The 13,575-nt window shown below is 31.2% G+C and overlaps 1 protein-coding gene across 2 annotated transcripts in view; it reads left to right on the top strand.

Annotated features, from left to right (window-relative positions):
* LOC140432802 (myogenesis-regulating glycosidase-like) overlaps positions 1 to 13,575 on the top strand; it is a 56,682-nt gene that overhangs the window by 21,755 nt on the left and 21,352 nt on the right. For both annotated transcript variants that reach the window (XM_072520920.1, XM_072520919.1), the window contains 2 exons: positions 3,174 to 3,330; positions 9,838 to 10,025. In XM_072520920.1, the coding sequence (XP_072377021.1) occupies positions 3,174 to 3,330; positions 9,838 to 10,025 (345 nt within the window). The remainder of the gene's footprint in view (positions 1 to 3,173; positions 3,331 to 9,837; positions 10,026 to 13,575) is intronic.

The raw sequence follows: 13,575 nt of genomic DNA, 5'->3' as shown, positions 1-13,575 counted from the left end.
TCATCATTATTCTCAGCATATTCTACCGATTATGGTGTAGCCTCCCTTACATATTCATCCTTCATATTTGCCCACCATTGTCTAAAATTTGCTTTTCTGTGCCATGCTGCACCGGCTTGTTTCCTTATTCCTACTGCCATTTTAAAGATTTAATTGTATGGATTACATCAATAACCTTGGTTTTCTGTCTGATCCATTTTATTCTTTTTCCATCTCTGTCTCAAGTGCAGCGTTGTTTATTATTACATCTTGGATATCTACTAGCTCTTTGTACATAGTTTTTGTTTTTGTTAGTTCTGCAGGATTATTAGCTATCAGAACAATGTCGTCTGCAAATCTTAGATGGCTGAGGTATTCTACATATATATACATATTTTGCACTTGTAAAATTTTATTAATATTCCACTTATTCTATCAGAAAAATGTTTTGGACGACCCGGGCATTTACCTTTTCTTAAGATACTTCCAATTTCCCCATAATAGGATTAGATCTTTGATTCTAATATAAAATGTATCTGTACCATAGATATTTTTATAACCGATACCGATAATGTTATTCATTACATATAGTACCGATTATGTTATTGAATCAAATACTAATTAACTGTCTTTTATTCTATTAACATACCAGTTTTGTAATACATATGTTTATAAAAGCAAAGAGCACTCACTTAAATCTTTCGCATAAAACATACAAAAATAATTCTATGAAAGTTAGACAGCGAATGGACTTCCGACCGAAGCTAATAATTCCCAATCTGACACACATCATTATTCTCTTTGTTCTTATCCTTATACAGTGTGTAAAAGCCAAATGGAATAAATTCATTATTTAGGTTACTGTACATATTTATAAAAAATCCCGAAACACTTTAAATTTAAATTATAACTTGACATTCTTTAACGTGAAAATGCAACCCCTACCTTCAACCCCCTTAGAATGACAGGTACAACCCTCAATTTTTAAAATAGGCTTGTGATATATCGTTTGAAAGGTCTTTTCATTCTCCATTCAAAAATGTTGTCGCTTTCAAGTTTATTAAGATTAATTAAGATAAAATAAATTAAAATCATGTGGTTACCGAAATTCGCTACAATACAATCAAAAACCAAAATGTAATGCAAAATGTAATAAAATGTAGAACACGAAAAAGAACTATGAATGTTATTGAAGTAGATATTCAAAATGTTCACCGCGAACGTCTTGGCAACATCCTAATCTCAAATAAAACTGTCTTCTAACATTATTTAAAATAACAGGCGTGATCGACCTAATCGCAAACGTTATTCGTTCTTTTAAGTCATTTAAATCAGAAGGTTTAGTTTTGTACACATGGCCCGGTCACATATCCCCAAAAAAAAATCTAATAATGTAAGATCAGGTGATCGCGCTGGCCATTCAATCGATCCTCGCCTCCCTATCCACCGATTGGGAAATATTGTATCGAGGTACTGCCGGACATTAAGTTGGTAATGTGGTGGTGCTCCATCCTGCTGAAACCATATCGTATTCGCTGGAACTTGAGGGTTTCCTGAATCAGGATATAAATTTGCCAACGTTGGAATGACATCATTTTGAAGTAGTGCCAAATAATTGTTGCCATTTAAGTTGCCCTCAATAAAAAAGGGACCAATGATATTGTTTCCTACAATCCCTGCCCAAACATTAACCTTTTAAGGGTATTGAGTGTGTTCTTCTCTCATCCAGTGAGGATTTTCCGTGGCCCAGTAGCGGCAATTTTGCCGATTAGCATGACCGTTAAGTGAAAAAGTACACTCATCAGAAAACATAACGTCTTCTAATTGGATAATATTGTTAACCAACATGTCCATCATTTGCTCACAAAAAAAAGTTCTCCTATCAAAATCGTCTCCCATAAGCTCCTGAGTAGGTATCATCTTATAGGGATGCAATTTATTTTCTTTTAATATGTTTACTATCGATGTATGGCTAGCATTGAATGTAGTGGATGCCTCTCTACTCGATGTATGTGGATTTTCCTGAAACTCAAGCAACACATCTAATTTGAGTTCATCACTCAGTGCATTGACAGCTGCTTTTTTTATCTGCCTTACATGACCCAACTCGCGAAACTGCTTCTCTATTTTACTTATTGTTCCTTGGGATATAGGCGGTAAATTAGGAAATAGGCGAGTTACTTCCTGTTGTGTTCGGGTGTTATCTCCGTAACCAATCATTTGTAAAACTGTTATTTTATGCATTTCCGTCAATCTAACCATTTTTCAGAATTTAATTGAATGAACTTTTTACTTAAATTAAAATACTGACAACTTTAATAAAACAATGTACTAATGCGTGTTAAAATAACGTTGGCACGGAAATTCTTTAAAGTTTTTTAATGGTTACCATCTAAAAACCACATTGCTATGGTTTTTTTTCACTTTCTCATTATCAAGACCTAAACGGGAAATAAGTTTTGAGTATATTTTAGCGAATTTCGGTAACCACATGATTTGAATTTATTTTATCTTAATTAATCTTAATAAACTTGAAAGCGGCAACATTTTTGAATGGAGAATGAAAAGACCTTTCAAACGATATAATCACAAGCATGTACTTCCTATTTTAAAAATGGGGGGTTGTACCTGTCATTCTAAGGGGGTTGAAGGTAAGGGTTGCATTTTCACGTTAAAAAATGTCAAGTTATAATTTAAATTTGACGTGTTTCTTGATTTTTTATAAATATGTACAGTAACCTAAATAATGAATTTATTCCATTTGGCTTTTACACACTGTATAAGATCAGATTCCGTAATTTCATGTCTCCAAAAGTTTCGCTCTATTAATATCAATCCCCCTTCTTCGAATTTAGTGATGGACCTCTCGACATTGAACATGCTCATTTTACCAAAATCATCATTTTATTTGTAGTAACTCTTATGTATGAATAAACATTTTAAGTTACGCCTTTTTCATCAAGAGCTTGTTTGTTTTCACTGGTCCAGTTGTTGTTCTAAATTTCTTTTAGTCCTACTACAGTACATCATCAGCATACATAAGCACTAGGGAATATTAGAATAAATGCTGCGAGCCTTGGTGCAATCCTATTTTCACATAAAATACATCAATTTCTCCCAATCAGTCACACATATGTATATAAAAGGTAACAAGATCTTAGGCTTTGTTTAAATGTAAGAATGATTGGTTTTAGAGATGTTATGGTGCAGAGCAGTTTTCACAGAATACATTTTCAAACATCAAGAATACGGTGAAGATGCTAAAAAGTATTGACTTTCGTGTAACCCTCTGGATTCATCCATTTGTAAATGCTAATTGCAGCAACAATTCTGAGATAGGTTTAGACAAAGGTATACTATATTGTAGCTATTATAGTAATATGTATTTTATATATGGTGATATTGTTATATTTTATGATAAAATAATTTAAATACAAATTTATCAACTATTTGAATATTGTGTGTAAATTATAATTTTACGCTCTCTTTAACGGTGAACTCTTCTTTTCCCTCTCCAGTGCGCTGGGGCTATGAAATCTCGTAAATTGCTTCTTACACTCGGATGGCGAGTTATGTAGAAAAACTGAAGTGTTATTCTCACCTTGGTTACATGAATCCTGATGTAGCTGTGCAAGCCAAATAGTCTCTAAGTATCTTTAAAGAATATTAATGGACGTCTACACGACAGACCTAGGTAACGTACGTAAAGACACCCCACATTAAAACTAAATATGAAAAGAAATAATTAATAAAATACTAAACAAGAAATAATACGAAAAAATATGTTTAAAGGAACGAAACAATTTGAGATGCGCTGTTTTAACTGTTACCAACCTTCCCATTAACTTATCTACTTTAGGATATGAGGAAAACGCTAAAATAGGTCTATTTGATAAATACTCAGTACGCTATGGAAAAGTTTCTTACATTCGATTTTGTAGCGATACATATTTACGTGCTAGTCACAATTTCGACTTTTGCAAATGAGAAATTATATCACGTCATTCTGCAAGTAGTGGAAACACGTTGAGAATGGAGATCAAAAATATAATATATCGTTAGCTCAGAATTATACTGTTGTATGTGCAGTAAACTAAGTTTCGAGAAAAATGAAAAACAAAAAATGCTTCACTGTAACGGAGAAACGGGTACACCTAGTTTTGTATCGCTTTAAAGTTTGCTAGTATAGATGTATTTATTTACATTTAGAAGACAAAGAATATGAAAAACAATATTTTTCTCGAAATTTTTGTAAAACAAAAAAACACATACAACTATGTGTTTATAGAGTTATGTTTACGTGGTATAGACACCATACATTATTACATATTGTTTTTGGGGAGCATAGATGTATAATAAGCTTTATCCACTTCTGGCATCCACTTAAACATAGTTTTGATGGCCTAAACTTTGTTTTGAGGAAGTAATCTTGTGACTAATGAACGACTTGGTTCCTTGATAAATTCTTTCTTTTCGCAGTTAGTTCTAGTAGGCCGAAAATCGCGGATAGATACTTTCTTCCAGTCACTATGTGCGTGACTCACTTTATATCCCATTTCAAATATGGATTGTGAAAATTGTAATGCAACTACTTGAGTAAATGGTATAATCTTGTAGTTATATTGCAGAGCATATGATTTGAAGTAATTAAAATCGTTTTCTTTCAACTGCATTATCTTGTAAGGCTTTCTAGAACTCACCTTTAACAGCAACCGTAAAAGAGATAACGGAGAATAATACTCTGCTTTTTTAAAACTCTCTCTATGCAGCTGTGAACTGCATCTATCTCTTGATTGCACGAATGACCTGGAGTTGAAAACTTCATTATTATGGATTCGATGTTTGAATTATTTTTTAGAAAGGACGCAATCGCTGCAGACATCAGGGAATTTTTGTTTTGTGGTACACAACTATTACTCCACAATACTATGGTTTTCATATTGGGATGATCTCTAAAAACAGCTTCTAGAATTTTGATCAATGCACTTGCTATATCGTTGCCACTTCTACCCATAAGAGCTTCACTCCACAAGGCACAGTACACTTGTTTCGTTTTGGATAATATTGCAGTTAAATTGTAAACATTTAACTTACTTTTATAATAAAAGTTACTTACTTCAGCATGAGGACAGCTCAAGACATTTTGTAAGTCAAACACCAAAAAATTATTGTGAGTTTCTCTATCTTTCGTTTTTTCTTCACGAGCCGCATTCTTTGCTTGTATATGCTGATCATACACTGTTGATTGTTTAGCCTCCAATAATATACCTTCCTTATGTTTTAGTTTGATCTCTTCACATAGATCACAACGATCTTTCTTAGGTACATGAAAATAAATATTGTAGTCATTGCAAACTAGTTGCCGATAAAAAGACTCTTTTACTGGTTATTTATTGGATTCATTACAAAGTTCGGAGTAAAGATTATACATTTTTTTAATACTCAAAGATGACTGTAAGTACCGTCGTTGTGTATTAGCTCTACAGTAATGAGATTCTACTGCAAGGAATGATTCTATGTGTTTCTTAACAAAATTGACATTTTCTTCAGGTATCTTATATTTTATGTATTTTCCTTGGGCAGGTATATCAGGTGTATTTGAAATACTGTCCTTTTCCAAATGAGCTGTGTCTACAGGGGTTTGACTGATTGATAAGGTGCTCAAATAAAAGATTTTACAGACCTGAATTTCTCGACTGCCTATTTGAAAGTAATAATTAAATGTCTGTTTTCTTCTGCTGTTTTGATTATTTTTATTTTTTCTATGTCGTTCTACAATGAATTTTTTTGAGGTTGCTAATAGAAATAATCTCTTTGCATGTTCTGTTAAAGTGTAAAAACGCTGAAAAATCTGTCCCCTTTCATCTTCTGTAATAAGTTGCTGGCATTTATACAAACACTTAGATGTACAGTCTTTTATTGTTTTTATTTTTTGGCTGGAACAACTTTTCTTCTAACAGATATGTATTCTTTTCCTGCGTCATGTGCCGCTTTTCTAATACTACTTTTCCAAGTACTTGGGTTCCTCTGTCTTTTGCGAGTTGGTGTTTTGGATAACTCGATTTGAGTAGTCACACCTTCGGTTCTATTTGCAACTGCAGCAACAATGGGTTTTTCAGCATCGCTATTAGAATCGCTAGAGTCTTCTCCACAAACAGGTGGTACATATTCACTGTGCCTATCTGAATCATAACCATGGCAATCTATGAAGTCTTCACATCCAAGAGACATGTCAGTTTCTTCAATTTCATCGTCAGTAGGGTATATATTATCTATAGTTTCAGTGAAACCCTGTACTTCTCTTTTTCGAACTGTGCTAAAATAATTAAATTTGCTTGAAAATTCCTTACCATATAAAATAAATAAAGAAAAACTTACTCTAAATCTTTTAAGTTTTATTTTTAGAATCTGAATTCGCATTAGCGAATTTGCAATCCATTACAAATAAAATAAGAGTCAACCTAAAAGTCACAAAAGTTTGCAAAACATTTTTCTGAAAAGATAAAAACTAACCTCACTTTTTTATTTTTGGTATTTCAAGTTTCAATTACTCCTAGAGTAATTTTAGAATTTCTTTAGAAATATAAATTAATTAAATTGTTCAGAAACCCTATCCACACACAATTTAATCGATTACTCACAAAAAGTACACACAAGTTTATAGTTTTCTGTTATTTCAATTGTTCATACATCTATCTGTCATAACAAACTACTATTGTAACAAAGTTGTATGTGCGTGTGCGTAATACTCAGCTGCTTGAAATGCAAACGTAAAATAACAAAGTTGTATGTGACACATACAACTAAGTTACTCTAAATCAAACAGTTTTATAGAGTTGCCGAGGTGTAGCTGATACATACAATTATGTAACTTTAATAATTAAAATTCATCGTAATAGAACTATGTATTTCTGGTTGCCAAACTCACAGGATGTGATATAGAATACTAAAATTCTCTGGAAGCAAAGTCCATGACACATACGACTTAGTAATACCATAAAACCGATTTTGCAAAAAATATTACATACAACAGTATAATTCTGAACTAACGATATGTATGTATGTATAGCGTTACGGGCCTTTTAGGCCCATTTCTGGATGGATAATTTCCATCGTTTTCTGTTCTTAGCTATCAGCTTCCAATTTCTGATTCCCATCTCTCTGACATCTTCCATCACTACATCTCTCCATTTCTTTCTTGGTCTTCCTCTCTTTCTTTTGCCCTTAGGTATTCTCTTTACACGATATTCTTGATTAGTCTATTACCTTGCATTATTTGCTACACTACACCTACACCATAGATGTCCGAGCCATTCTGGTCTACGTTTTTTCATCACTTTTGTTATTGTAGAGCTACCATACAATTTGTACACTTCTGTCTTAATCTTTCCACATTAGTTCGTCTTGTCCATTCTCCCTCTACGACTTTTTCACCAAATATTCTTTCCCATGCTTCTAATATTATGTTCTGTATGGTTTTATTCATAGTCCATGTCTCGGTAATGTAAAGCATTGTGGCTCTAATTATAGTTGTGTATACTCTTATTTTTGTATCACGAGATATATCTTTAGCCTTAATTATCTTGCTTATGGCTCCAGCATATCTGCTGCTCTTGGTCAGCATCAGATTGATTTCAATTTTTTCCTTACATGTCTTATCAACAAGAGTACATGAGTACATATTATATTCAACCTTCTCGAATTCTACAACTGATCCATCCTCCACCTAAAATTTAAAAAAGCCCCTGGTGTATATTTTTTTTGCTCGAGATTTGCATGTACTTGGATTTATTAATGTTAACTTTCAGTCCCATTTTAGAGCTTTCCTGAATCAGTATTTTTGCTATACCTGCCAGTTCTTTTCCATTTCTTGAAATGAGAACCACATCATCAGCGTATGCTAAACATTGGTGCTCTTTATATAAAATAGTGCCGAACCTATTTATCCCACTAACCCTTACAATTTTTGCTAGAACTATATATTGAATAGCAAGGTAGACAACGGGTCTCCTTGGCAAACACTTTTTTTCAGTTCGAATTCTTCTGAGACTGTACCGTTGCATTTCACAGCACAAATGGTTTATCTAAATGTCATTTTTACCAATCTTACTATTTTTTCTGGCACTTGACATTTTTTTAGCGTTTCTATTAATTTGTTTCTGTCTATTGTATCGTAAGCGGCTTTGTAATCAATGAAAAGTAGTTATGTTGAAATTTCGTATTCATAGTAATTGATCAGGATTAGTTTTAGCATAAAAAATTGATCGATTGTTGATCTTCTCTTGCGAAATCCTGCATGGTATTCTCCTAAATTCTTCTCTACGTATATTTCTAATCGTTTTTTAATTAGTATGGCGAGCACTTTGTATATTACCTCTAAGAAGGATATTCCTTTATAGTTTACGCATTCAGTTCTATCTTCCTTTTTATGTATAGGAATTATAATGGAGTTGTTTCATTCTAGAGGCAATTCTTCGGTATCCTACACTCTAGTATTAGCTCACTAAGTTGGTTTATTAAAGTCTCTCCTCCATATTTTAAGTTCTCTGGTATTTCTTCTATTACTATTTGAGGTTTAGGAACATTATAATTTTCTTCATTAGTTACTCTGTCATTTAGCATCTCTTCGAAATATTCTTTCCACCTTTCACATATTTGGTCTTCGCCCACTATCAGGTTTCCTTGCTAATCCTTTACCTTCATCGTTCTTCCCTGATACCCAGTTTTAATGTATTGTACTTATTTGTAAAAATTTTTTTATTTCATTTTTCTTATAATTTTGTTCGATACGCTTTACTTTAACATTTATATACTTTCTTTTCCGCACTCTTAGGATTTTCTTTACTTTTTTTCGTTGTTCGGCATACCTTTCTAGGTCGTCTTGTTGTTTCGATCGCAACTTTTGCAACTGAGAAAGTATATCACGTTATTCCTCAAGTAGTAGAAACAGGTTGTTAAGAAATTCATAAATACATACGGAGTAATTAAGAATAGAGATCAATAATAGAATATATACTGTTTTGTATAAAACTTAATGAGGTCGCTGGTTAAATGATATTCGATAAATAATATTAACGAAAAAATGAAATAATTTGTTTGTAAGTTAATTAGCGAAAAATAGCAAATGTTCGTAAATGGATATGTAAAATAAAATGCAATTCAAATAACAATTGGCAGATTTAATATCTTATTGTCAATTCTATATGAGATTCACTTACCTTTTGTCTGTGGTTGGGCCTCGCTCGGAATCTAAGGTCTAAGGGTAAAAATGGGATGCACACCCGATGCTGGTTTGCTTGCTTGTGTTCTTGACGAGAGGTTGGTGTAGAGTGGCCGATCATACGAAACAAAATATGTATGTACGCAAATCCATTTGGGTGATTCTTCTGTTCTTAGGACCTCCTTGAATAGCCGTAAATTAAGCTTAAAGTGGCATTTTAAACTTTCTACACAAAGAATGGGTACGTTTCCTTAAGGACTCTGAAGTGTTTGGGTTGATAAATGTTTCCCAAAAACATGTTGTTTTCAGACAAGTGAATTCTCAGAACTTGACAATAATTAATCAGCCAATTTGAGTTCGAGAATTTAAAGGATGAACTAAAGCCATATTATACTTAGCTAACATACTATGATTAAATAAAAGATTTAAAACTAAATAAGGTCATATTCTGAATATTAAAAATAAAATATTTAAATGAGTCTTGACACTTTTCCAAACATATACAATGAATAATACAATAAGGCATGAAAACAGACACGCATTAATGAGCAGTTGGGCAATATTAACTGTTTAGTCTTTAATAAGTAAAAAAATTATTTAAAACAAATACAAATAGAATAAAAATAAAAATATTTTAGGATATTTCGTGAGTGACAAATATGGGCGTCATACAGGATGGTGGTGGAATAGCGACGATGCGTATGTCATAGATTTTACAAACCCCGAAGCAACTGAATGGTGGCTAGAAAGGGTTAAAAAACTTCAAACAGATATAGGCTTCGACAGTTTTAAATTTGATGCTGGGGAGACTGACTTTAGTCCTCAGGTGAGTATGTAACATAATTGGAAACTTAAGAGCTGATAAATAACAAATATTGGTAATAATTGAAAAAAAAACAATGCTACTTTTATTGTAGACTTGTTAATATGTTAAAGATCTTTCTTTGTACACAGTTTAAGGAACTTTTGGATATCCACTACCATACTGTAGATTAAAAAATAAAAAGACTGATATGTTTTTGTACACACTTATGACAAATGACAGAATAGGAAATAATTTCTTCTACAACGACTCTCTACAAAAAGAGAAGTGTTAAAAATTGACATCTGGTTCATCAATCAATGTCTTAAGACATATTTAACACTAAATTTGGCTATACATTCAACAACATACAAAGAAAGTTTAAAACAGATTTGGAAAGAAATCTGTCTCCATTACTTGAGCGAAGCTCTTAGGATGACTTGGTCACCTTGGTAAGGCATTTGAAAACATAGAATCAATGATTGGCGTTGTATTCTGTTTTCCTTTCTTTTTAGATATTTTTTATTTTGCGCAGATTTTATTTCTTTCGTTATTCAGTAGTTTTCATTATTTTTCGTGAATCCGATTTCTTCTTCTTAACTCTTGATTATTTTTGTTTTAAATTGGTCCATATCTCTTCCTTGACACCATTTCTTTCTGTATTCGCCATCGTTTCTATTGTTGGCCTTAAGACTTACTTGTTTCTTTCTGTTGTTATTTTTTAGTTGTGTTATCTCTATTTTACTTACCACTTTTACTCTTTTATTTGGGTCTAACTTCCATTACAACTAGATATGGTGGTCACCATATACAAATGCTCCTAGTAGAAATCATCAAATCACAAAGACTGAGATGGCCGAGGCATATCCAAAGGATGCCAAACATGAGACTACCCAAACCAAGCCATGAGCCTTCTTGACCTAGAGAGCTAAATTTTATATATGTATATATATATATATATATATATATATATATATATATATATATATATTGAGATAATAATAAATATAAAAGAAATTAGCATAATAATATTATGAGTTTTAATTAGTAAAATTAAATAGTGATTCAAGAAATAATTTATAAGTTATATACTAGAGAATATTATAAAAATTATTTATATGAGGGTATTCTTAAGAAATTAGCATATAATAAGTGTAAAAAGCTTTTTTTTTAATAATTGTGATGTATTTAAGTAAGTCATGTGCATAGGCAACCAAATATACTCTGAATAAGTGACAGTTAAGTAATAATTACGAATGTAAAATGGGGTTAATTGTTGATTTGAGATGTTTAATTTACATATAATTGCGGATTTATAGTGTAATTTGTTGGTTTGGGGTGTTTGATTTGCATATAGGTTTGTATTCTGATCTGAAGGGCCTAAATGTTAGTGAAATTCTCAGTAGAAAAGTAAAGAATTCTCTAGAACACGGAAGTTAACCCTGTTTGCGAGGTAGACTATTCGAGAACGTTCATATATTTAGGAAATAGAACAATTCGAATATGATTTCTTTCCAGATGATTCTGGAACATTGAAAAAATATAAATACTCGGTGATTTGGAAAAAGGGACAGTTAGTCAGTAAGCAGTCAGTATGAAGTCAGTATAAAGTCAGTCGGTCATAATCTCAATATAGTGAAGTCAGTTGTTCAGTAATTTTAAAATAGTAAGGACAGAAAGTCAGTCAGTTAGTCAGATTTTCAAGATAGTCAGTCAGAAGGTCCAGATGTTCAATATAGTAAGTTCAATGAAGATTAAGAAACAAAACAAAGAGAATATTATTGAAGATTAAAAATTATGTTATGTATAAATGGTGATTGGATAATGGAAGAGAGTATTAATTGAAAATTAAAATTATATAATATATATGGTGATTGGAAGTGAAAAAAAGATTACTAGAAAGAAGAATAAATAGAAAAGAGGAAAGAACAATATTTTACTGATTTTTAAATACTATTAAGAAGAAAAATATTCTAAAATGGTGGAAGCTGATAATTAAAACATTGTGGAGTATTTAGCAAGGCAATTTTACAAAAGAGAGATAACCGAGGCTGAGAACGAAGACATTGAGTGGTGATTAAAATCTTTATTTTGGAGAACAATTTCATTTAGGCATTCAGTGACAGAAAGGTACAAAATTTTGTTAATATAATTCAATTAGTGTCATAAGAATTTCAATGTTAAAGATAGTTTGTTTTAAATTTACATTGTCTATATAATTTAATTAGTGTCATAATAATTTCAATTTAAAGATAGTTGTTTTAAATTTACATTGTCTATATTAGATATATATGTGTGTTTCATAATAGATATAATAAAGATAATTTCAAAACGTGCTTACAAACTAATTCTTTGAGAACCGCGATAAAAACCATATATATATATATATATATATATATATATATATATATATATATATATATATATATATATATATATATATATATATATATATATATATATATATATATATATATATATATATATATATATATTATTAAAAAACACTCATTTCTCATTAAAAATATTCACAAATAAAACATCATCACAATTTGGCGCCCACCGCTGTGGCTCTCTATTTAAAAGAATTAGTTTGGGAAGATAAGTGCTCTCATATAATTAAATTAATTTTCATTAGAAAGAAAAAATTATAGATTTTATTTTTAATTATATTTGAACAAGTAAAGTCTCAAAATGTCTTAAGGAAAGAAAGGCACAAGAAGCAAAAAGAATGAAGAAGATGTTGAAGTAGAAACACAACCTGTACAAGAGGAGATTTTAGTTCAAGCTCCACAATATACTGCAGAAATAAATCCAGAAAGAGAGGAAAATGTCAATATGGCAGCTTTGATGTCATTAATGATGCAGATGAACAAGACAATAGAAGAGAATACGAAAAAAATGAAAGAGAATTCAAGAGAAGTCAAAGAAAACATGAAAAAAATGGAACAGAAAATGGAAGAGAATTTGAAAAAAGTCAAAGAAGACATGAAAAAATGGAACAAAAAATGGAAGAGAATACGAAAAAAATGGAAGAGAATTATAGAAAATTAGAAAAGAAAATAGGAGATAATAATAATAAAATTGTAAAACAAATAGAAAAAAAATAGATAAAAAACTTGAATCTGCAGAGAAAAAAGTAGCAAATGAAATAAAAAATATACGGCATGACTACAAGAAAAGGATAGAAAATGAGAGGACAGAAGTAAATAGGATTATTCAAGATAATAAGATAGATATAGAACAGAAAATAGAGTTGCAGAAATGTAACTTAGAAGTAAAAATTAACGAAGACAGAAGAAACACAGAAGAAAAATTAGACGATATACAACAAAATATCCAAATAAATAGTAATCAAATAAGAAATGTGGAACAGAGAATAGACACAGTTAGTATGAAGTCAGTATAAAGTCAGTTGGTCATATTTTCAATATAGTGAAGTCAGTTGTTCAGTAATTTTAAGATAGTAAGGACAGAAAGTCAGTCAGTTAGTCAGATTTTCAAGATAATCAGTCAGAAGGTCCAGGTGTTCAATATAGTAAGTTCAATGAAGATTAAGAAACAGAATAAAGAG

The sequence above is a fragment of the Diabrotica undecimpunctata genome, chromosome 1, assembly GCF_040954645.1.
Source record: "Diabrotica undecimpunctata isolate CICGRU chromosome 1, icDiaUnde3, whole genome shotgun sequence".
Classification (NCBI taxonomy): domain Eukaryota; kingdom Metazoa; phylum Arthropoda; class Insecta; order Coleoptera; family Chrysomelidae; genus Diabrotica; species Diabrotica undecimpunctata.
Note: the sequence above shows the minus strand (reverse complement) of the source record. Positions and strands in the feature narration are given on the sequence as shown.